At 41.3% G+C, this 26,024-nt stretch overlaps 2 protein-coding genes across 2 annotated transcripts; one reads left to right on the forward strand and one right to left on the reverse strand.

Moving 5' to 3' along the window:
• The first annotated feature begins 261 nt into the window (after positions 1 to 261).
• gldc (glycine dehydrogenase (decarboxylating)) lies at positions 262 to 17,327 on the forward strand. Its single transcript, XM_070904478.1, has 25 exons — positions 262 to 549; positions 724 to 802; positions 3,859 to 3,994; positions 4,407 to 4,571; positions 4,838 to 4,915; positions 5,133 to 5,280; positions 5,695 to 5,891; positions 6,043 to 6,139; positions 6,296 to 6,401; positions 6,758 to 6,897; positions 7,491 to 7,571; positions 7,675 to 7,772; positions 8,604 to 8,688; positions 8,799 to 8,840; positions 9,141 to 9,283; positions 10,272 to 10,347; positions 12,363 to 12,488; positions 13,067 to 13,216; positions 13,981 to 14,093; positions 14,346 to 14,487; positions 15,488 to 15,599; positions 15,744 to 15,839; positions 16,158 to 16,330; positions 16,438 to 16,518; positions 17,187 to 17,327. The coding sequence occupies exons 1-25, from the start codon at positions 262 to 264 to the stop codon at positions 17,325 to 17,327; spliced, it is 3,093 nt and encodes a 1,030-aa protein (XP_070760579.1).
• Positions 17,328 to 21,530: 4,203 nt separating this feature from the next.
• LOC139284764 (monocarboxylate transporter 13) lies at positions 21,531 to 25,017 on the reverse strand. The gene is made up of 4 exons (XM_070905137.1): positions 24,792 to 25,017; positions 24,564 to 24,707; positions 22,472 to 23,254; positions 21,531 to 21,712 (listed from the first exon to the last, which is right to left on the reverse strand). The coding sequence occupies exons 1-4, from the start codon at positions 24,991 to 24,993 to the stop codon at positions 21,531 to 21,533; spliced, it is 1,311 nt and encodes a 436-aa protein (XP_070761238.1). The 5' UTR covers positions 24,994 to 25,017.
• Positions 25,018 to 26,024: the final 1,007 nt, after the last annotated feature.

Here is a 26,024-nt window from a genome sequence, read left to right on the forward strand (position 1 = left end):
CCTCTTGGTCAGTGCACTGTGGGCACGTGAGAAAGTTTAGCAGCTGTTTGACCGGGGCTCCTCACAGCGTCACGCAGCATCTCCGCTCTGATTGGCCCGCTCTTGTGCAACTGTGCAGTTGTATAAACTCTGCAGTTTGAAGGAGTTGGCAGAGTCTCCTGCAGGGATCGCATCAGTCTCAGTGGGGGGAAACTCTGCCGAGCGAGGGGAGGAACAGGCGTCACCAGTTTTTGCAGACTTGTCTTGCACAGAGATTTAGAGATGCAGAGCTGCGCCAAGTCCTGGGGGATCTTCTTGGCCAAGTCGGTGAGCCCCAGCGCACCGTGCAGGCATCTGAGTGACAAGAGCCGCGTGGTTTGGAAACTTCAGTGCAGGATCCGAAACAGCGGGGCATCCCTAACCACAGCAGCCCGGGGTCTGAGGACGTCTGCAGCCGTCTCCTCCAGGCAGATAGAGAGAATATTACCCAGACATGACGATTTCGCAGAGAGGCACATTGGTCCAGGTGAGAGGGAGAAGAGAGAAATGCTGGATGCTCTGGGACTCGAGGTAAGATTTACTACTCACCCCCCCCAACACATTGGGCGCAAAAGCATGTTTTCTTTTTGATTAAACCGAATTATAGCGTGGAAACATTTTCTCTGAGCAGTGCATTGATATAATGTGGTGTTCACAGCCACGTTTGGCGCGTTTTTATTTATTAAAATGCTTCTTTTTTCCCAGTCGATCGACCAGTTGATCGAAAACACAGTTCCAGTCTCCATCCGCATACAGCGGAGTATGAAAATGGATGATCCAGTCTGTAAGTTTATCTTCATTTCAATATATTTGTTATTGGCATTATAACCTCTTGTTTTTGCATCCCAATGCTGAAAGGCTGCGCGATCATGCTCGGTGCCAAACCCGATTTAAAATATCATCAAAATAAGTAAATAAAACAGCGTATTTATCCCACTCGTCCCCAGCTATTTTGCATGGTGAGGTTTTTCCCACATGAAGCGGGCGTTAAATGAAGCCAAGTGAGTGGCTGAAATGTAGGTTGCACCTCTATTGTGTTGCCGTGGAGCGCTCTCCCCTGTTAAGTCTTCCTTTGAACATATTTGGAGTTGTTTTTGCGAAACTCGGCGAGCGGCACCAATCTCCTGTTGGGAAGCCGATGCTCATAGGATGGCAACTGGAGTGTGGAGTTTTAGCCTTGAGCTCCGGTCCCAAGTCCAGTTCAATCTGGTTACAGCGTTCACATTACATCACAGCCGAGGGGGTTCCTAATAAGGTGACTTCTGTATGTTTTGCATGGGATTTGCCTGGATGTGTTTTTTTTTTTTTTCACAATATGTGTTCATTTCAACACCACATACACAGTCTTCCCGTTAAACGAGTTTTTTTTGGGTTATTTCCCAGAAGAAGAAAAAAAAATGCAAGATAGAGACGGTTTTATCAGAAGGGATTAGCAGCAAACAATGGAAGAGATAAGGCAGTGAATTAAGTCAGTTAGCTATAGTAGCAGATATAAACCCCTCTGGTGTAAAGCTGAATACATTATGACTGACTACATAAATAATGTGTTTCTAAATGCAGATTTCCTGCTTGGAGTGAGGCTTATGTTAATTGGTTGAACTGGGGCTGTTGTTGTTGCTGTCACTATTTTGCATGCAGATGTGCAAAATATCACGTTCAAAACAATCAAATTGATGTTCACTGCAATGAAATCTGTTCTTTTGTTATGGATTACTTGAGATAAAACTCTTCAGATTGCACTGACCCCCCCAACACAAACACAAGTTATACGTTACGTACACCGCCCCTGTCCCCCCTGCGTTACATTAACGCACGGACCCCCTACTGGACAATACTGGACACTTTATCTGGACACTTTATTTTGGTCACTGCACTGTTTGTTATTTATCTTATCTTATTCTTTTACCTTTTATATTTTTCTATATCTTTATCTTTCCTGAAGCCCAAGGTTGTTTTGTCTCATTAATAGTCCAAAATCCAAAGGTATTCAATGACTTACGACAAAGACAAGCAGCACATTTCACAAGTGAGGAGCAGAGACTAGGGAATGTTTGGCCTTTTTTTTTGCCAGAAAAAATAACTTAAACGATTAATAAATTATCAAAATAGTTTCAGATTAATTTTATGTGGATCGACTAATTGATGTTTCAGCTCTGAATGTAATACGATACCACTGAAAGTCGAGCATAGACTTTCTTACATATTTCATGTAATATAAGGTGTGCTGAGATACCTTGTGTGTGATTGCGCACGATAAACAAATGCTGACACGACTCTGCAACCATAAACTGGAGTCCTTGATTTGACAGCAGAAATCTGAGACCGTCAGCTTTAAGGGATCCACTGGAAAATCCAACTATTAGAAAAGATTGTAGTTAAAATCCAGAAGTCCAGAAGTCAGCTCTCCTCTGACTCTGTCAGGTTTCATAATGCAACAAGTCATGCTGAAGGAACAAACTGGAGGCTGTGCTGGTTTTCTGCTTGTTCAGCTTTGGAGGGCTTCAGTTTGCAAAGCCAGCGAGGGATTCTCTCCTCAACAATAGACCTCCTGGATGGTTCTGAATCAGGCTTTTTTGCTGCCCTGTAGAACTCCGGGACCATGGGAAAGCAGTCCTCCCCACTGAAACAAACACACACACACACAAGAATACACACTAACCCTGAACCTGTTGATAATCTTTACTCACAAAATGTTCATTTTCTATACTGAATGTGGCCGATTCACCGCCTCCAAACACTTCTGCAAAGCTGAATCCGTTTAGCCTTTCGAAGAAGCTGTAAATATCCACGTCCTCTCCCCACCAAGGACTTAGAGGTGTCTTTCTTTTCCGAAAGCAGGAGTAGTTAGGGCTCATGGTATTGTCCATTCCTCGGAGTTGCTAGGCAGCCAGGAAGGCCAGAGGAATCTCAGAGTCTGGTTGTGCATTGGCAGAGCTTCCTTACAGCACTGGGGAATGAGGCTAGATAACTAGAAACTACGGGTGTAGTCCTTCTCTTGATGTTTGCATGTGAGATGTACAGAAATGTCTTATATGTGCATTGTCTCCTCATCCTAACTTCAATTTACAGTGTAAACACCTTATTTTTAATACTCTATGTGGAGTGTGTGGCAGCTCTAACTGACTGCATGCCACACTGATCTTTTTTTATCATGAGTTTTACAGTCAGTTCCTCACGTGAGACAAGATGCTCCTCATCAGATCTTATCATATCTTGTTTGATGTTGTTGTTAATTTTATAGTTCTGTGTCAGACAGGAACGTGAACTTTAAAAGGTGTAGTTGTTTTATGTATAATCCTGCTAACAACAGGGGTTAGTGCTGCCTCAATCCAATTTATTCTCTCCGATTCCTCAACTCAGGATATGAATATTGATTTTGATCTGATACTAGCAGTCTGTTTTTCCTGACCTAAAAAGTCTGCATATAACATGAGGTCAGGGATTGCAGCCCGTTGTGACTTAATAAATGGAACTGATGCACTGAATGGGGATCAGATTGGTGCCTCCATAGTAAAGTTGGGCAATATGAATAAAAGGTATCACTGTATATGTTATTTTATATTGTGATGTAGAACAGTTCAATTGACATACACTTAAATAACCAGACAGGAATGTCTGTTTTTGGTTAATCCAATGAATTTGAAGAAATACGCCCGAATACCTTGAAAAAAAAAAATCCTGCAAATACACAAAAATATTGCTTTGTACTAATATTGCTATCCGATAAGCTATAGGTATTATAAACGGTGTAGAAAAATCTCCACTGGTAGACAAATGTCGTGGCCAATAAATCAGAGACTCAAAAGACCAAATCATAATCACAAATGAAATATTTTACAGGTGAGAATGAGATTCTGGAGTCTCTGCAGAAGATTGCATCAAAGAACAAAGTTTGGAGGTCCTACATCGGCATGGGCTACTACAGCTGCTCGGTACCGCCGCCCATCCAGCGCAACCTCCTGGAGAATTCAGGCTGGTGAGTGCCCTTGGGTGACCTCATGGAAATGTGAAAGCGCAGTGAGCTTGTTTCCTTCACAGATAACTAATGATGTTCATTCATAAGGTTTGGTTACTCATTTAAAGCTAAATTGCTGTGCTGCAGAGTAACGTGCCCTTAATATAAAGCCTTGCGACTTGAGGTTATCAAGACTTCACTCGTGAGATCTGATGATGGTGCGTCTCTCTTGCTTTCTGCTGAACAAGATTTTCTTTCACCCAAATCCAAATCAACCATCCTTGCTTTCGTTTTCTCCAAAATCCCGGGGTCGGGGGAGTCATACAATGCATTCCACTGTCCCGTCTCTGTCCCTTGAATACCACCAATTTTGTGCTATTGTCCTTGTGTCTGAACTCGCTCTGTTCATTCATTGTGTCTGTTTTGTCCTCAGGGTGACTCAGTACACACCCTACCAGCCCGAGGTCTCTCAGGGTCGCCTGGAGTCGCTCCTCAACTATCAGACCATGATCTGTGACATCACAGGCCTGCCCGTGGCCAACGCCTCCCTGCTGGACGAGGGAACGGCTGCTGCTGAGGCCATGCAGCTCTGCCACAGGTATTTACAAGCTGACCTACTGTAGATGACAAACACTAGCAGTGACGTAGACGGTTGTGTTGTGAAATGGAAACTAATCATATGAATTAAAGACAAGTCACATCTAAGCCACGAGAAGAAAATGCATGCATTTCTAGTACATAAACATATGTACATGTTATCTGGAGCAACTTTTATTTGATGCGACAGAAGAAAAAGCTTCAGTTTCTAAGTGGTCAACTTTCACTTTGTCACTCTGACCAGTTATTTGTGTTTACTCGTCACAGACAGAACAAAAGAAGAACCTTCTACATTGACCCACGCTGCCATCCCCAGACCATTGCTGTGGTGCAGACCAGAGCCAAGTATGTATAAAACACACACAGTAAATGTATGAGCTCTCTTTAGTCTTGTATGTAAAGAAATCAAATCAGTGAACAGGAAAAATGTTATGGTATGAAAACAGAAAACCGCTACAGACAGCTCTTCTTACTACCATATGTCATTATATACCTAAATTTCTCATGCAGAAATCAACAATGTCTCTCTTTTTGAAGTGAAGTTTTCAATGTTACGTTGCAGCTACATCGGGGTGAAAACCGTGCTGAAGCTGCCTCATGAGATGGACTTCAGTGGGAAGGATGTGAGCGGTGTGCTCTTCCAGTATCCAGACACTGATGGCAAAGTGGAAGACTTCACAGCGCTCGTGGACCGGGCGCACAAGGGAGGGGTAAGGGAGCTTAACAAAGGTGCTTTCAGGCTACTCTGCAAGCTGATGGTTGCAACTGTAGTTTTCTCTAAGTGGAGTTATGTTTTACTCATATGTTGTGATTTGTCACCTTCTCTTGGTAGTGTCCATATCTGATATCTGAATTTAATTCTCAAGGATGTGATCAGATTCCCTTTTTCACCGAAGTTCAACTTAAAGTTTTATGCTGATGACACTAGTATATTTACATCGTATAATTGGCTTTGTGTTACTTTAATGGAGGGGTGGGATGTGCATAAACCACTATTTACAGGAAGTGTTCTCTCTCTGACATTTATGTGCCATAACTGCAAACCAGCTGCTACGGATTAGTCAGGATAGTTGTCTTTTTTATGACTGCTGACTTGATTATACCCTGGTTCTTTCCCTGTCCAGGCCCTGGCTTGCTGTGCCACAGATCTGTTGGCCCTCTGTGTGCTGCGTCCCCCTGGGGAGTTTGGCGTTGATATCGCACTGGGCAGCTCCCAGAGGTTTGGAGTTCCTCTCTGCTATGGCGGTCCTCACGCTGCCTTCTTCGCTGTTAAAGACAACCTGGTCCGCATGATGCCTGGCAGAATGGTTGGAGTCACCAGGTGAGAAACGACACTCACTGCTCAGAATAACTTTTTATTTCCTGAGAGGGAAGTTCAGTGTGCACATTAGAAAATGACAGGGCTTCATATTAAAACCAATGGAGGAAAATCCCATTGGGAATAGTTTGAAAAATATATATTTACGTTTCAGGGACGCAGCTGGTAAGGAGGTGTATCGGCTTGCTTTGCAGACAAGAGAGCAGCATATTCGCAGAGACAAAGCAACCAGCAACATCTGCACTGCACAGGTATGACGCGTATGTCGTAATGATAAAAATGCACAAAGTGAAATAAAAACAGTCGTCAGAGAATGTGTGTTTCAACGAGCTGACGTAGAAGGAATTTGTTTGTCGTAGAATCAAATGATACATTTTCATCTCTGTTGTTCAACCTCTGACTCTCAGGCTTTGCTGGCCAACATGGCTGCCATGTTCGCACTGTATCATGGTCCTCAGGGACTCAAACACATTGCTGAGAGGACGCACAATGCAGCTCTGATCCTTGCTGAAGGTAAATTTGTTGTTTTTTTTAACTTGAAATCAGGATCATGTTCATCTCTTCCAATTTGTGACAATTTGTGTGAGAGGTGTCATTTACCCCCCAATTTTCAACATCCCATTAATCCAAGGCACAACATATGACCTGTTAAGGGATAAAAGAAAGAAAGAAATGAATGAATAAATACAGTACCATACCACCAATATGTCATCATTGCTACATCATGCATAATGGGGAAAATGCAAAAAACTATATGAAAAAATTAAATCTTCTAGTTTTCTTAGCCAGTTCCACCCTCCATGATTTAGATAAACAAACATTATTTAGATGGATAAATAAAAAGTGTTCACCTTCACACTTTGCTTCAGGTCTGAAGAGAGCAGGACACCGGCTGCACAGCGAGATGTTCTTCGACACTCTAAAGATCAACTGTAGCGTGGCAGCCAAGGACATTGTTGAGAGAGCCGTGCAGAGGCAGATAAACCTGAGAGTCTACACTGAGGGAGTGGTGAGAACAAAATACATGTTTTTGGAAAGCATTGTACTGCTGGTTTGGCAAACTTTTAACAGACAAAAGGATCATAGTCATTGGAGCGGAACATTTTCTGGGCATTATTTGTAAATAAAGTTTTGCTGCAGCACAGAAGGGTGACGCCACAAACTGATTCAACAACATGAAACATAAAAAATCTCCAGCATCAACATCCATAACAGCAGCCTTACACAGGGCATCACCATAGCCAGCACACACAGGGCGCAAGAAGATTACAATGAAATAAACAAGTGGCACATTGCTAGATAAATGGCCAAAAGTTGCAGAATGCAGGGAGGAGTTGATTTAATCTAGTGAGACGCAATTGAGTGCTGTGGTTAAGGAAAAAAAAATGTTTACAGAAAATGAAGTATTTTCAGTGCCTTCTTACTTTAATATGCTTTGTCTCAATCGTGTTACAGGTATGATACTACTGGTTTCAGCTGAATTATACTGTACCCACTTCAGTCAATCTGAAATGATCCACAAAGCTAGATGAACATACAATTTAAGACAGAGGCTTGAATATCACAGGTATGCTGTTAATTGTCCCTCCTCTCCGTTAACAGTTGGGTGTCTCTCTGGATGAGACGGTGAACGAGAGGGACTTGGATGACTTGCTCTGGGTCTTTGGCTGTGAATCTTCTGCCGTACGTCGATTGTTGTTCCCTCACTGTTGTTTTATCTTTTATTGTTATTCAAACAAGTAACTGTGAAGTAAAACGCCAACCTGCTTTAATTTGAAAATTTCAGGAGCTGATCGCTGAGAAGATGGGTGAGCGGGTGAAGGGGATCATGGGAAGTCCTTTCAAGAGGACAAGCAAGTACCTCACGCACCAGGTCTTTAACAGGTTGGTGTTCTCAGTTAAATTGCACGTAGTGTTGCACTATACCAATGATAAATTGGGCTACAAATATCAGAATCTGATTGTCCACATTGATTGTCTGATATCGACTGCAGCTGTACTTGCCGTTGACTTTAGATCACCTCATTTCATAACAGATGAAAATGTGGTGTTCAGACTCTTCAGTACTAATTGTCTGATATGAAGTTGTGCTGCTTGCTACTGGTGTTAAATCTGTTTTTGTTTGTAGCATAACAAACAGGAAAGAACTGAGTACTTAAAATGCTCTGAAGCAAAACAACCTATTATGGTTGCACACTGAAGTCAGCATGTGATGGAACAGTCCAAAAAACATTTTGATTTTCAAACAATAGTCGTAATTAACTCCTGCTGTCCTTAATAAACATGCAACTGGTGTTAGTCTTTGTGCCCACCGAGATCTTTTTTTTAAAATTCAAAATAAAGGATGCTGTTCCTGAGAAAGCAAGAAATTAGTGTGTTCTAAGCATTGTAACAAATCATTTCTGCAGTAGAAATAAGGTTCCAACAATAAGAGCCTTTGTGGTAACAAAGGCATCTCTCTTGGCTGCTGAAAGTGGAGCATATTATCTTTTATTAGTGCCATAAAGACAATTTGGTATCAGGGCTTCTAATGTCTTAAGTCCCCACTTTACTCTTTGACATAATCATTGTGACATACTTGTGACAAAATGCTTGGTCAAACAGGCTACTAGTGTTCACTTTGCATTAATTTAGTGAAATACCAAATATTGGAATCCGAGAGTAATGTGCCGTCAGTTAATCCTTGCGTCTGTCCTGGTTTATCTTTGTCTCCAGTCATCACTCTGAGACCAACATTGTGCGATACATGAAGCGTCTGGAGAACAAGGACATCTCCCTGGTGCACAGCATGATACCTCTGGTTGGTGCTACCTGAAGTCAAACAAGATGTTCAGATTGGCAAACAATAGAAATTTGTATCATGCCATATGTGAGAGTTACGTGTTGGTAAAATGTTGTTTTCTTCTTTAGGGCTCCTGCACCATGAAGCTAAACAGTTCTTCAGAGCTCATGGTGAGTAACCCAATAGATCGGACCAATAGCCACATCTTTAGAACAAATATATAAGATAAGATAAAGATATAGATAAGATGGTTTGGTATCATGTAACCTAAGTATGTAAACAACTAAACCATCTCCATGACAACTGAGCAACTCCATCCACTGAGTAAGGCCACGAGCTGTGGCTGAAAGTGGAAACACCAAGTATCAAACAGGTTTTTCCATGCTCAAGAGTCAACCTTCAAGCTTCACCTGAACGTGTTTTGGAAAGTGGCATTCTTTCCGGCTCACTGCTGTCCTCTCCTTCTGTAGCCAATCACCTGGAGGGAGTTTGCCAACATCCACCCCTTCGTGCCTCTGGATCAGGCTGATGGATACCAGAAGCTCTTCAGACAGCTGGAGAAGGACCTCTGTGAGGTGACGGGCTATGACAGCATCTCCTTCCAGCCAAACAGGTAAGGCTCACCTTTTTTTTGCAGCCCAAATTTGCATATACTAGTACTCGACCTGCTTCTAAATGCTGCCACACATCATGAGGTAGTGTTCACAACACCAGCTCATAAAGCGTTAGTCCCTGATGTCGAGCTCTGAAATGAGTTCTCAAGAAGCCGTGAAGCTGCCAAAAGTCATTATTCAACAAATGTTAATCAAACTATTCTGTGAATAATTTTTTAACTCATGAAGTCATATGAGAATAACTTCATTAGACTAATGTTGTTTAAATGGATCAAGTCAGAAACAGGTGTACTGCCAAGTAGGCTTTCACATACAAGGAATTTTCCTTGGTGTTGTGGTGCACAACAGTCAAAATATACAAAGTAGAAGAAAATATACACTAAAACTTTATAATACAGATATTTACTGTATATATTCTGTTGTATAAGGAGCTGTACAGTGATTAAGACAAAGAGATTTAAATGTACAAAAGTCAGCTGTTCTGGTCTTATAGCCCGTTAATTTTAATGATGCATGATTTACAGATTTGTCTCTCTATACTCAACTTTGATGAAAGAGTGATCTTATGGTCTATTATTATGCATGTGTGGTTAGCTTGAGCAGTTACAGAACTTATGGTAGAAAAATTAGACCTTTTTTTTATTTGAAGTGAAAAGCAGGAATGAGCGGGGACTTTGTAGTTGGTTTCAGACTTTAGTCACTATCCAGTAGTCAAGTGTTGGGAACTACATGCTTCATATTTCAGCTGATAAAGCACACACCCACCTCTGCTGTCTATCACCACTTATCAGCAGCAGAAGGTTTTATGAATAGCACACCGTGCTACATTGGCCTGCAGAGTTATCATGCCGCTAGCTTTCCATCCCACCTGTCTCTCCCCTTTTGGTAATATGCGCAGACCGGTCTTTGAACTGTGCTGAGGTAAGGATGTGTGTAGGTGTGTAGGTGTTTAGTACATGACCATGGTGTGTTTGCCTTGTCTTCCAGTGGTGCTCAGGGAGAATACGCTGGCCTGGCTGCCATAAAAGCCTACCTGAACTCAAAGGGAGAGAGCGCGAGAAGTGTAAGTGTGCTGCCTTGGACTGCAGTCATACCAGGAATCACTGTGAATTAGTGTTAAGTAGAAGTTAATGGGATTTAATAACACTTGAGGATTTTTTTGATTCTGTTAACACGAATTGGATTGATTGATTTATCTGCCCTACAAGCAAACAATACAAAGGAATGTTATAATCAGAGACAATGCAGGGTCTCACAGCAATTTAGAGAAAATACACATTTTGGGAAATACACTTATCTCCTACCTCACGGTCCCTTCTCACGTCCATGAAATAGTCTCATATGTAACTCACCATAAAAACCACAACCTGCCATTTTTACTCTTTGGTTTTAGTACAGATTAAACAAACAAGAAATTACTTGTGAATTATTGAGCTTTTAGAGGTGCTGGGTGGCGGATAATACTTTTACTGTTACTGTTACTGAGTAGCCAGTCTTTATGCTATGCTATGCTAAGCTAAGCTAAGGGTCTCCTGGCTGTAGCTTCACATTTGAAACACAGACACGAGAGTGGTATCGATCTAAACATCTAACTCGTGGCAAGAAAGTGAATAAGCGTGTTTACTAATAATATCAAATGTAATATCAAAGCATCTCTTTAACTTCCTCATCATTTGCATTACAATTTGCCTAAAGAGAGGATTACAGGAGCCAAAGCATGTAAACCTGAGACTACTGAAACTCAAGAGGAATTAAAATATATGAAGCCTCTGCTGGTGCACAAACCCAATTCAAAATGATACTTTAAAGATTAAAGAGCTTCTAAAAGCAATAAAGCAATAATTTCATCGCTATCATTAGACGTTTGTTCAATCATTATGATCACAGGTACAGGGCTGATATCTAAGAATGATTTATCACCAATAGTTTCTTTGGTTATGCTGACTGAATGCCAACTGACAGAGGTTAATAAAGGGCACAATCTCTATCAGTGCCTGACCGTCAGTTTTATTGTTCCCAGGCTACAACAGGTCACTTTGACATCACAGATTAACGTGTTTCAGGTATTCTGGTTAGAAAATCTTTCAGTATCCTGACATGCTGATTGGCAGTAGCTTGAGGACAAAGCAAGATAAGGCATCCCCACAGATTAAAGAGTGGCTGACTAAAGTATTTTTTCCTGTACTGTAAATTGGCCTTTGTTTTTTAATGGCTCCCTCATTAGTACATCTTAGATAGTGGCCTGATCCCTTGAAACAGTCAAGGTCCAAACTAACAACCGTTTGTGCAAACAAAGGGGCTGAAAATGCTGTGATCACACTATAGGCTACCTGCTTTCAAGATTCCATATTTGGAGGCTTTAAGACTTTGACAACTGCAAGTCACTGGTGTGACAGGCTCAGCAGTATTTTCCCAGTCAGTCATTTGTCAATGTTACCCAACCCACGGGTCTAAGTCCCCCAGTTCCCTTCTGTGACTAAGTTTCAAAATGTCAGAAGTGTCGCCCTAATAAGGGATAAAATCAATTAGTGACCTGCAGGCAGGTTACACATTAGTGCCAGTGGTGGGTGTTGGCTGGATCAAAATTCAACCAAGAAGAGTTACAGCATTTCCTCCCAAATACACTAAACCCTTCAAAGAAGAAATTACTTTTTATACTTATTCTACAGTATAACTTATATTTTATTAACAGTAGAGAGTTCAAGCCACCACTTGTTTGCCACCAGCAGTGGTAGATTCAAACTCACTCAAGGAGATGAATTATAAGAATATTCACCCCTTGTAGTTGAAAGCCCCACAAATCCTTTGGCTTTAATATATCAGCATCCTGTCTTAATATGAGGATGTTCTGTTCATGGATAAAGATTATCCTGCAGTCGAAGCCTGAATGGAAACTGGAATAACATGGAGGACATTAGTCAAAAAGTTGCTTTTACATACACTGAATAAAAGCGTCATTATATTTCATTTTATCATCCAGGCTACAAATACGTCACTTCTTCAAACTCAACATTATCTTTTTTTTTTGCTCATCCAGGTCTCTGTCATGCTACGTTGATATTTTTCCTTTCACTGCAGGTCTGTCTGATCCCCAAGTCGGCCCACGGCACCAACCCAGCGAGCGCTCAGATGGCTGGCATGAAGGTTCAGGTGGTGGAGGTGGACAAGGACGGCAACATCGATCTGGCACACCTCAAGGCCCTGGTGAGAGCTGGACCTTTTCCATTCCACTGGTTTTACACATGGAGACACAATTAACTTGTCACAAGGAGTCCTTCTCACCAGGGTTTCCTTGAGACGTCAAATCTTTAACAGAAAGTCTGTGTTACGAATTTCGGAGTTTGAAAGACGTGGAGGATCCAGTGTTTTTGGACTAAAACTCAGGATATCTCGACCACTGCTCCACTTTACAAATCTGACTTTTAGGAGTCGCCCAACTTAACTTTAATAGTGCAACGCTACAGTAAATTGGAAATTTTATGAGTAGGGATATACAAAATGAAATATTGTTTTTGGAGTGCTCACAGACTCACAGATTTATACAGTAATAAGCAGGTTTTATGAGCCATGGGCAGGTGAACCAGTTCATGTTAAACTATTATTTAATTTCTATTAAATAATAGTTTAACATGAACTATTATATTTCTCTACTACAGTTGGGTCTAATTGGTTTGTTTGTGACATTACTTATATTTCTCAAAGCTCAGGAGTCCCAGTTTTGAGTCCTCAACACTCCATAATTAGTCATTTTAGTAATAATGATGTTGTCGTCTCTCTTCCAGGTGGATAAGCACAAGGCGAGTCTGGCAGCCATGATGATCACCTACCCTTCCACCTTTGGTGTGTTTGAGGAGAACATCAGAGACGTATGTGATCTTATTCACAAGAACGGTGGCCAAGTGTACCTGGATGGCGCCAACATGAACGCCCAGGTGAGAGAAGAAACGGCAGCGTAACATGACAACATATCTGAATGCTGTTCATGGACAGTAAAATATTACTTGTGAAAACTGAAGGCTAATAGGATAAAGGTTTATAGATGTGTGTGTTATCATGCTGTAAACAGATAACCTTTGGCCTCTGTGATATGCAGATGATGAACACTACCTCCACCAATCCCTGACAGATTCACAGACCCTGCCACCTCTTACTTTGAAGATGCAAACTTTTCCCTCTTTTTACTCATAGAATCCAGTCACATGCCTCTTAAATAACCGGGCAGATCAAATTGAGGAGGAATCTGAGATTACTTTAGATAGTCAACTGATTTTCAATAAGATCACTTCAATATTTGCACGTGTTTTGTATTATTACTTCTCAAGGGCCTAGAACAACCAAGTGCTGTGGTGTAATAAAATTTTAGTAGGTAGGACACCTACATACTTGAATTTGAAATTCTAAATGCTTAATAAACCTACAACTAAAATAATCTCAACTGGCCTTCATTACAGAGATCTTAAATTAAGAAATGCCCTAATGCAGAGTTAAATTAATTCTATTATCTGTTCACACTCGTTTTCCTGTAAGAGCTTGGATTTAAGGTGTGTGTAGCATCAGTCTATAGTGTCAAGGTTAGACATTCTTTAAAAATTAGCAGTTTATATGGAGTGAAATTACCAGTAGCTAAATGTTGGCAAATTCTGGTAAAAGTAGCAGTTTGTGTGTCTACTATTTTCCGAATCTTCCTGTTTTCCAGGTGGGTCTTTGTCGTCCTGGAGATTATGGCTCTGACGTGTCTCATCTCAATCTGCACAAGACCTTCTGCATCCCTCATGGTGGAGGAGGACCTGGCATGGGGCCGATTGGAGTGTAAGGCAGAATATAGACTTCCAGACGCAGCGAGATGAAGTGGAAAAATGTTAAATTGGTGCATCCAACCATTTTCACATTTATGCTAGGGTGCTAAATGTACTGTAATCCTGAAAAGTGACAAGACCGTTGAGTATATGCAGTTTATTCTGTATAAGCAGTTCAACGCGACCAATCAGCATCACATTGGTATCACATTTCGACTTTGACACTGACTGCATGTTCTCACAATATTCACCTACCCCTCAACAGGAAGGCCCACCTCGCCCCCTTCCTGCCGAGCCACCCGGTGGTTCCCATGCAGTCGGTCAACACCAGCAGCTCGCTGGGCACCATCAGCGCCGCCCCCTGGGGCTCCAGCGCCATCCTGCCAATCTCCTGGGCTTACATCAAGGTCAGCATGGGTCATCAGCGGTGTTCATGTTTAAGATGACATTGTGCTCTGCTGCCAAGTCAGACTCTTTTTTAAACTTTGTAGAAAATGTTGTGAAGGACGTACGGACTTAGATTTTAGTGAAATTCTGAGGCACATGGACAGTGAAATGTGGAAAACATTTTAGAATAACAAAATGAGAAGGCCGAGGATTCATTCCAATAGTGACACAACAAACAGTACATAGACCAATCTGCACAGTCTGTATTCAGAGCAGTTAAACCAATTGAAAAAAGGAACAGCATTGACTCAAAGGCAACAACTCATCTCAAGCTGTAAAATCACCTCACAGCACTGATGTTCTCGACGTGTGTTCTCTGGGAGTGCTATGTCAGAGGAAACTGGACTTCAAAACACTTAGTTACTTACTCCAGTGACTGGCGTGAAGGCATTTAAACCTCTGTGTGTTTTCACGTTATTGTTGTCACATATGAGCTGTTAAAGTCAGCTGCCTGTCGTGTGAAGTTCATGTCAGAGTCACATGAACTAAAGTGTGAATTTGGAATGTGCGTGCAGATCGTGACATTTCATCGACTGTTTAGAAGGAAGAGTGTGCACTTATTTGGACGTAAGACAAGTGCAGCTGTCTGCCTTCTCTTATTGTTGCCACAAGTTTTCAAGACTAAAACAGTCAAAGTATTGTTGCCTTTTTTTTCTTTGTTGTACTTTTTGAGGATGACTGAGAAAGTTCAGACACAACTTCTGTTCAAGAGCTGACCTCATAGTCATTGCATCTTTATCCAAACTAGGATTGTGAAGTGTTTCAATTCGAAACGTCACATGAACATGGTCACAAAATGTTTCAGTGCAGTGCAGTGCATTTCATTTAGTTTAACCATGGGTCTGAATCCTTACACGAATTAAACATCCAGTTGCAGTTTTGCTATTCAAATTTTGATTCAAACTCTTCATTTGATCAGTGAAAACTACAACTAACATCACTTCTGTGTTCTGTGTTCAGATGATGGGATTCAAAGGACTGCTTCACGCTACAGAGGTGGCCATCCTCAATGCCAACTACATGGCCAAGAGGCTGGAAGGTCACTATAAGGTCCTCTACAGAGGCAGGAAAGGTACGGCTGTGAGAGCATTACTCCTGTCAATGCATGCTGGTGGTACTCTCTACACTTCCAGGGACGTCTGCAACCAATTTCAAAAGCAATATAATCATCTTATGTCACATTTTAAAATGTTCTCCTTCATGTTGGTCTGAACAGGTTTTGTAGCCCACGAGTTCATTCTGGACGTGAGGCCATTCAAGAAGACTGCTAATATTGAGGCTGTCGACGTGGCCAAGAGGCTGCAAGATTATGGTAGGCTGAATTATATTCATTCCTCCTTAATTGTACTACAAAATATACTATATGTGTTGAAGTATTCGGTGGAGGCACTCTGCAACAGTTCTAGACATTGGATATACAGGATCAAACCCGTTTTCTTGGGCCCTTTTAAAACCAACAAAAGTTGAAAAGTTGATTCTGGGCTTTTGGACCCCCCCTTTTTTTTTTTTTTTTTTTTACAAAATATTATAACCAATAGAAGTTGTTTCAGATCTTTTTTTTTTTTTTTACAAAATATTATAACCAATAGAAGTTGTTTCAGATCTTTTTTTTTTTTGTGCTGGTATTCAGGTTTCCATGCACCCACCATGTCCTGGCCGGTGGCTGGTACCCTTATGATCGAGCCCACAGAGTCTGAGGACAAGGCTGAGATGGACCGGTTCTGCGACGCCCTGCTTGGTATCCGACAGGAGATCGCGGACATCGAGGAGGGAAGGATGGACTCCCGCATCAACCCGCTCAAGGTACGCTACTATTGTCCATTTGTGTGAGGTGAAAAGATGCTCTACAGCAGCTGAGTTAAAGCTGTGGCATGTAGCCGGACATCTGAGGTCCTCTCGTGTGTTTGCAGATGGCTCCTCACTCTCTGGCCTGCATCTCATCCTCCAACTGGGACAGACCTTACTCCAGGGAGCACGCTGCTTTCCCCTTGGTGAGTGTCCTCATCTCTCTGACAACTCTTCTGTAGACTTTAGATGAGAAATTCATTGTCTTTGTCACACTCTAGTGGTGAGAAGTAAGAATTGCTCTTTATTGCTCCAAAACCTGTGCAGAGAACAGCAAAAAAGTTTTGACGAAATGCATTCAATGACTAACGGTCTACATTATGAGTTAACAATAACAAGAAACTGCAGTACAGAAATGCCCACTTAGATTTATTTAAAGAATTGTGACCAAGATAATCACTAAGGGATCCGTGTCTAGATTTGTTTATGTGAAAAAGAAAATTACTATCCATCCAAAATCCAGTATCGGTCAAACTATAATTCAGATGTCTGGTTCTTCAACTGTTGGTCAGACAAAACACAACATTTGAGAAGTTGGAACCAGGGAATATTTGCTCTCATTAGTGTCAACTCCTAGAATAATGTTTGTTGATAGAAAATCTGTTCAGCCCTAATTGGGGTGGTGGGGAAAATATCAGACATAAAATCGAAACCAGTGCATAAAACTAGAGATGATCAATCAATCGCTACACAATTTAATTGGCAGCTATTTTAAAAATGGATTAATCATTTGATTTACTTTTCAAGCAGAAATGCTCCATTAAATCCCCCTTAAATGACTTCTCGTATTTATCCTCCCTTTCTTACTTTCCAGCCCTTCATAAGACCCGAGACCAAATTCTGGCCGAGTATCTCCAGGATTGATGACATCTACGGCGACCAGCACCTCGTGTGCACCTGCCCGCCCATGGAGGCCTACGAGTCCCCATACGAGGAGAAGAGAGCCTCCTCATAGAGGCTCCCTGCGGTCCAGTCCCAATGTCCGGCCTAAGCTCTAAAACCTCACAGACTTAACACCCGTTTGCAAAATGGGCTCAAAATACTACTTCACGTTAGCTGGGACAGAAGCATTTCTGTCACCTGTAAAGTGTGACGTTCATATTTCAGATGTAGTTTAGTAAAACTGAGTGACTTTTGCTCACTTTCTCGCAGAATAATCACCTATTTTATTATAGCATGTTTGACCAATTCTGTCTCTGGCTCTTCATGGGACAAAAAACTAGTCAGTCTATGCTGCCATTTCTTTCTTCCAGCTCCGTCAAAGACTTTCCCTGTTATTAACATTAGGGCCCTATGAATTGTGGTTAATTCCCTCAAGCAAATGCAAAGGTCTATGAAGTTGGACTTTGCTGATTTCACAGTGGAACAGCCTCGAGCAGCCCACTTATTACGAATGGGTGTTAGTCTGTGAGGTGGCCATTGGGACTGGCCGATCTCACCCTTTTTTTTTTTTTTTACTGGGGTCATGGGGTTTAACCCCACGCGAACTCTTCCAATGGACCAAAGGTGCAACTTTTGCTTTTCAAAATAAGTGCACCCTTCGACACTGAGGCCACTCCGTAACACACCTCTGAAATACTGTACTTTAAGTTGAGTACAATTAATTTCTAGACTCCCAACATCTATAAAAATGCCCTTGGTGCCTCAATTTCTGTTGTGTAAAATAGCTGCCTTGACTTTCCCTTTTTTTTTCTTCAAATACCTGACAAAACCTAGGAGGTAGTTTATTGTAGGTTTTTGTTAATATGCATCTGTTGTATGAAAATGTTTAAATGTGTTGTAACATTTGTTGACTAAGTAGATGAATATAGTCTTAATGTTAATCTTAAATTAATTATTTTCTAATCTAAACTGTTTTGTCTGTAGAAAAATGTATTAAACATTTGTCTTTAAGTGTGTACATGTTTTGTATGAAGACGGCTTAAGTTCGCATTGTAGCCAACACTGCCACCTAGTGGTGACTGGGGTAAACATTTTAATTTCATTCTGACAAAATGGATCACATGTGGAAAAGCTCTAACAAATCAGTGTTTCCCCGATTCCCTCGTCTTCATCCGGTCTTTTATCCCAAATTTAATTTGACTTTTTGGACAGATTTCCTCCTGTATTAATTTACACATTTGATATTTTCATTCGAATGGCTTGAGAATGAACCTAAACCTAAATGATCATTGAATGAATAGTCAAATGGTTGATTTAATTACCAAATTATAAAATGTTAAGTACATTTTCAAGCAAAAGTGCCGAACATTCCCCAGCCCGCCACTTCTTAAATGCAGCTTCTCTTAGTCTAATATGATAATGAATATTAATGATATATTTTATAGTTTTGGACTGTTTGTTGAATAAAACAAGTATTTTATAACCTCAACCTTGGGCTTCAATAAATCGTGATGGGCATTTTCTGACATTTCATAGACGAAACTACTGAGAAAACAAACTTATTAATTGATAATGAAAATCATTAGTTGCCCTAATTTGTGCCATTACTAGGGCTGCAACAGTTATTTTTATTTAATTGATTACTTATTTTCTCATCTAATAATGTGGTCCATAAAAATAAATACCAACCACAATTTCTCACAGCCCAAGTTGACAAATTTAAGTTGTTTTGTCTGACCAACAGTCCAAAACCCAAAGATATTAAATACATTTTCACATTTGAGAAACTGGAACCAGTGTATTCTTGGCGGGTTTTTTTCTTCAAAGAAAAAAACTTAAACGATGTTAAAATAGCTGCAGATGAATTTAAAATAAAAGTGCAGTGTGAGGGCCGAAAGTTATTAAATAATTAGGTTACATAACTGAACTTGTAACTCCTGAGCAATTTGTACACCACATACTGCAGATTCCTAGAAGACACTATATCCTCATCGTGGTATCAGTTTCATGTTGTGGTGGGCAGCTCCGGAGAGTTTGAGCAGAGCTGTTTGGGATCTGCCTTTAGCTTTAGGAAAGTTAAAAGGCAGATAAGAAACAATATACATGACAGAAAAAGTCAGACATGGGAGTCACATTTAAAACCATCAGTGCAGGGATTTATTTCTTAATGTAGCAGTTTTAACTGCTACAAGAACAGGTGAAAACATGAAAAACAGTCCATATATTGAGACAAAACCTGAGACTAAGTCAGTGAAAACAAACAAACAAAAAAGGTGCAGAAGTAACATGAACCCATCAATTCTACGTTGTTATAATCTGTTAAAATGTCTTGATGAAATGTATTTAAAAAGTTATTTTTTCAAGTAGGAGAAAGGTGCAGTGGGTGATTGTGCGTATAAGAACTGGTATTACAGTACTTGTTGTCTTTCAAGTTACCTTTCAAAAGAACATGAAAATAAAAAATTAAAAAATTAAAAAAATCATACTTTAAGGGGTTAAAAGTTACCAAACCTTGTTTCCTCTAAGACTTCATCTTTAGTCTCTATTGCACAGGAAGAACTGATCTGACTGGACAAGATGAATATTTAATGAGAGAAGGTCAAAGCTACACCATAACACCACAACAAAATATGCCCTTTGAGAGCCAGACATACTGCCAACATACCAATAACACAGAAATCACAGAATCAGAGTGAGAGTTATTTACAGCTGAAAAGTCGCCTTAAAGAGCACGGCTCCCCGACCCCCCCGCCGACCCACATGATGACATACATGAGTCCTACAGCTTCAAAGAAAGCAGGCGATTGATAAGATTTCTGCTTTTTCTTAAAATACATTGGGTCTTTTTCAGAAATACTTATTTTGCTTTATGAGAATCCAAACAAAGCCCCCTTCCCCTGCTGGCACTTATTAAAAAGTCAACAGGCTCTATTAAAAAAAAAAAAAGAAAAAAAAAAGGACAAAATTATTAATTAATATTGCCTGAATGATTCCTTCTAAATGTTGTTGCTACAGTACCACAACAGATACAGTTAAAAAGGAGGAGTCTGGTGATATTCTACATTTTTCATATCGTCAACAAATCCCATGAAAAGACCCAAATCAACAACCGGGTATATTTTATTCTGTTCCATAGAGCTCCATTGTTGGTTATTAAGAAAAACATGAATGAGGCAGGAACAAACAGAGAGGCTCAGACAGTCCATCGCTCAATACTGTCTGACTTCCTGCTCTATCACCAGCCAGCTCTTTTTAACACCGTAATTAGTGTCAACTGAGGTTCTTCGCCGTTTAAAAAGGGGAACAGACTGACTTTACCCAGAACCTCTGAGACAATCAGTCCCAAAACCTGCTGAAAGTGTCGTTTAGGAACACAGATTCTATACTGAGTGCGAGCTGCATTCTCTTAGAGTTGAGTCTGGCAGGTTTGGCTGTAAGAAGCTGTTGTCCCCCAGGGCAAAAAGAAAGTTTGGAGCCTGCAGACAGCTTGCAACTCAACTATCTTTCTGACAGGGATGACAGCCAAGATGGCCCACTCTACACTACACATGGAGACAGCAAGATTTGATTTAGCATCTGTTTACAGAGCTTGACAGCCAAAGAGTTGAGCAAGAGGCATTTGAAAAAAGGAAAATGTCTTTGAATCCCTAATGTAAAACACCAGTGTTTTTGTTAAAACCCTTTTCTATTGGTTGCCAATTAAAACATAAAACAATTTCAAAAAAATAAAAATAAAAACACACCTGCTGACGATGCGGTGACGCAGTGATAATAAAAACCCATCTGCACCATTTCAGCACAAGAAACTGAGACTGACAAATGGAAGTAGCAAAAAAACGCAAAGGCTCTCATTAGTGTCAACTCCTAGAATAAGAATTAGTCACAAAAGCATCATAACCAATAAATAAAACAGAGGCAACTATTCATTTACGGCCTCTTTCGTCATTAAGGACGATGATTTGGACACCAACCAGACTTCCCCTAGCTAACCCCCACGCGTTGATTGGATCGCCATAATAGAAGACACACAGGGAGGGGTTACAAGCAAGCATGAGAACTCATTGTGCTTGTTAGCTGTAGGGATATATGATTAACAGTGACATAGATCGGTTTGTGTGCAAGCCTCCAGAACTGACAGGGATAATAACCTAAACCTGCATCACAAACTAGGTCAAACCACCCACCAGCTGGCATGTGATCAAACACTAGACAAGTCCAACAAAGTCTTTTTGGCACCTCAAGCTCATTCATGTAAAAATCCTTTTGTAACAGAGTCTCACTTGACTTCTCCTGATTCCCAGTCGTCCTTGTTGTTCGCCTGATGACTTTCAGCCTCCACGTCTTTTCTCCTCTGAACAAGGCGGTCGACCAGGACGACAAACACCGCCGATGAGATGAGGCAGAGGCCTGAGAGGTAGAAGGCAGCGCTGTAGTCGTTCATCTCGTCCACCAGCCAGCCTGCAGGAGAACGAGAAACAGAAGAAGATCACAAAGTGTGCCAGGGCTGCTGAATAAATGAACAGACGGATCTATTCCTTCGGGAGTATGTAGACCTGCAGTGAGAAGTTTGTGCCATGTCAGTGTTACCTGGACTTGTGCATTAAAAACTTTCCAAACATACTATATCATACGTACCAACCATCCATTCTGGGGAAATTATTTACCTCATATTCATTACAGGACAGAGTTTAAGTGAACTAATTATCCTAGTTCAGATTATTCCTTTGTCTTGTGCAAAAAGTCATTTCATGAGAACAAGAGTCATTGCTAACCGTCTCTTTATGGAATGAACTAAGTGCAAAACGTTGATCATTTCCATTGATTATAAACGAAAACAGACAGAATGGGACATCTATTGAACATAATACAATTATTATTATACGACGTGAAGAATGACAGAAACTACTCTGAGAATTACTTAAATGTCTGTTTTTCAATATTTGGATATTATATGGGCACACATATTCTAGAGAGCTAAAGGACCAACTATGCACAATGTTCAGGTTTAGTTCAGGAGCCACAGAGGAGACTCTTTTGTTTACTTCTGTTAGCAAAACCTGCTGGTGTGAATCTGTCCTCTCTAAACCTGCGTGTAGCCCCAAAACCTCAGTACTTTGAGTACAAACTGAAATGTGTCCGTTGCATTGAGTATTGAAAAGTGTGTAAGAAAGTAAACATTTGTTTTTCTACCTGACGATCTCAACACAGACTGCTCACCTGCAGCTGGGGGACCGATGAAGCCACCGATGCTCCTGAAAAGCATGAAGAGCCCCAGTCCGTTGTCGAACCCCTCCAGGGTTACAATGTCCACGATGGAGGTGACGTGAATGGCCACCACGCAGCCGAACAGGAAGCCGTAGAGCGAGGCAAAGACCAGGATGACCCAGTAGTTGTGGCTGATGGGCAGCAGCAGGAGCACCACCCCGAGCAGGGTGACCACCATGGTGAGCAGCTGCAGGTTCCTGAACAGCCTCATGTTGGCTATCCACCCACAGATCAGCCTCCCCACCAGGTCGGCTAATGCCAGGACCGAGAGGATCGAGGCTGGCCAGTACTTATCCATCCCCAAACTGCTGGCGAAGGGCACTAGAAAGAGAGGTGGGATGAAAAACCCTACCGCCGCAAAAATGGCGAACAGGATGTAGAGGAAAAGTTCAGGTTTTCTCATCAGGGAACATTGGAAGATAACCTTCCTCCTTGGTGGGAGCACGGCGGCATCGCCTTCTAGACCGTCTTTGGTTTCCTGTATCGGGCTCTGGGCCGTCTCCAGGGGTCTCATGAGAGCGCCGCAGACACACAGGTTGAGCTGAAGGCCTCCGATGATGAGCAAGGTGCCCTGCCAAGTGTACGTCTCAATCAACCACTGGAAGAAGGGGCTGAACATGATGGCGAACACACACTCCCCTGAGCTGGCGATGGCGTAGGCGATGGGACGCCAACGTACAAAGTAGTGGCTCACCATACTGTTGGCAGGGATCCACGCGAAGGAAATGCCCACTCCTGGAAACCGAAGATGGAAACCTTTAACCGTCTAATCTTTTTTTTTTTTTTTTTTTTTTTTTTTAAATAATGGACCTCTGATAATGGATCAACCAAAAAATAACCTTCGATCCACCCATCTAGCCAGATTTCTTTTCTGCCATATGGGTATAAAAACAGCAAGAATGATTAGGTGAAAAACAAACATATGCATTAGAGCTGCAACTGTTGATTATTTTCATTGTCAATTAACCTGCCGATTATTTTCTAAATTAATTGCTTGATTGTCAAAAAAAAAAAAAGCTTGTCTCCGTTTAAAAGTCAAAAGCCAAGAGACTTTCAGTTTAATATCACATATATAGCAAAATCTTTTCACATTTGAGCTTGCTTGAAAAATTACTTAAACAATTAATCAACTATCAAAAAAGTTGCAGATTCATTTTCTGTTTCTGTTTATCGACTAACCGTTTCTTCCCTTGTTTCTTTATGAAATAATTCAGTATTTTTTCAAATATATTTAATTCCCCTCTGTCTTTATTTTATGGCTTCTCGTTCTGTATTAAACCTCAGGAAGAAGTTGCTTTTAGTCATAAAACTGACTGGAGTATTGCACACTATTCATTGCACTCTGCCTTTGCATAGGAAACATATTTGTATGGCCATGTGTTCTTCTCTCACATTCCTGCAAGCTACACTTAACAAAATGCTGTTCATATTATCTTAAGTAGCAAATAGGGGTCATTCTTTGTAAGAAATATCTAATTCTACTGTGTGAGGGCCAACGATGTGTACTTTCTTTGTGCTGGCTGGTGAAACCTACATAACAGCATCCGACAACTGTGTGGGATCTATCCTCTCTCCGTATCACTGTCTTCGAGCTCACTGCCCTGACTATCAACTACCCAAACTACTCAAATCCGTTGCTTTTGGCCTTTTAGACCTTATACACTTGTATTGTATCAGTCAAGTCAGCAAAAACATCCCATAACATCTCCATCACTGATCAGGGTATTCAAGCCTAAGTGCAAGACGGTGACCAACTGGTGACCCCTTAAAATGAAGCAGTATTTGCTTGAGTTTGCTTTGAGAAGCAGAGCAATATCTTTCTTTTCTGTCTCATTAATCAGCTCGTGACCCCTCAGATTTATCTTGAAACCTCTCGGAGGGGTTGGGCACTGCTGCAGTTGAGGGTTAAAACACCACGACCAAATGGACCAGTGTCTCATTAGGTGGTGGATTTACTTTGGCATTCCTCAGACTAAAACTGAACAAAATAAAAGTGAGTGAAAAGAGCGGCCATTCTTCCTGGAGTTTGTCCTGAGCGTGCTACCTTGCAGGAGGCCCATGGTGAGGTATAGCCAGGGCAGACTGAGGTCCAGAGATGCCAGCAACATCCCAGAGGCAGCCAGCAGGCCTCCAATTATGATGACGACCCTCTGAGAAAACAGTAAGGTGAGCACACTGGCGGCTGGAGCTGAGGAGAAAATGAAAACCCTATAAAAACATCTTGAGTTAAAGTCAACCAAGTACCTCATCTCAAAATCTCTAATATATTTACCTCCTAGGTGAAACATGGCAATGGTGGTGGAGGTGACCCACGAGGTGGTGCTGGTCGGGACTCCAAAGTGACTCTGGATGTCCAGGAAGAAGAGGCCGAAGTTCTTGAGGACGGCAGCAGTGAGGCCCATGACGAAAAAGGCTGACATGACCACCACCCAGCCGTACCCCCCATCAGGAGGTCCGGCTCTCCTGGACTTCATCTTCACCAGCTACTCTGCAGGCTGCTCTCCTGCCTGTGCTGAACAGTTGTCATGCAATAAACTGATAAACCTCAAGGGTAGGGAGAGCTCATGAAAATGAGCATGCAAATTGCACATAGACGCATGACCTGCCAGCTGTAAGAACCTGTGTCAAACTGATTAAACATTGGTTCTGGTTAACACTTTTGTTGTTGTGTATTTTTGAAAAAAAAAAAGAGAGAGAGAGATTTCATGTCTGAAGCTTTGTGAAATTTGAATTACACAGTGACCACGCAAACAAACACACTAGCACAGTATACACAGATGATAACACTTTTGCTCCTCCATACATGTAAATAAAGGGAAGAAAATATTACAAACACCAGCCGAATACAACAGCACCATAAATACAGCCTCAAAACTTTGGCTAGCTAAAAACTGAGTAAACAAAGCTCAACATTTCAGTAAGTTAAGGTGGGAGATTTGGAAACTGATGTTTCTCCATTTCTCTGGGTAAAGGTTTTGAAACGTAACAAATGTTTCTTCAAATAAACGTCCTAGCTAACTCATTAAAGTTTTAAACACACACAAAAAATATGTTTCTTAAATGTCAAGCTTACGTTTTCTTTTTCCAGCTACCGTCCTTCTGTCGGCGTCCTCAACATATCGGTTTCTCCCACACGCGTACTTCTCCGTACGTACTGCGGTGAAGTCGCGTCATGCCGCCAATCTCAGTGCGCTCTTGTTCACAGGTTTAAGGTAATCGCATTGCAACAACACGAAAAAGGCGGCCGTTATCATTGGATGTAGGCGATATTATTCCGCCATTTCTCCACATTTATCGAACAAGTGTCACGGCACACAAGTGTTTAAACCCGTTCAAACAGGTGCGAGCTATTACCATCATTAGTAAATCCGACGTCCGCCGGTCAAACGTCCTCCGCTTTGATGAAGCTCCAGCCAATCCGCAGGGTACGCAACATCCGGATTTCAAAATAAAGTATCGGAAAATGATGTCATTTGCTCTCGAGTTAAAACAACAGTAGGTTTTA

This window comes from Enoplosus armatus, chromosome 4 (assembly GCF_043641665.1).
Source record: "Enoplosus armatus isolate fEnoArm2 chromosome 4, fEnoArm2.hap1, whole genome shotgun sequence".
NCBI lineage: Eukaryota > Metazoa > Chordata > Actinopteri > Centrarchiformes > Enoplosidae > Enoplosus > Enoplosus armatus.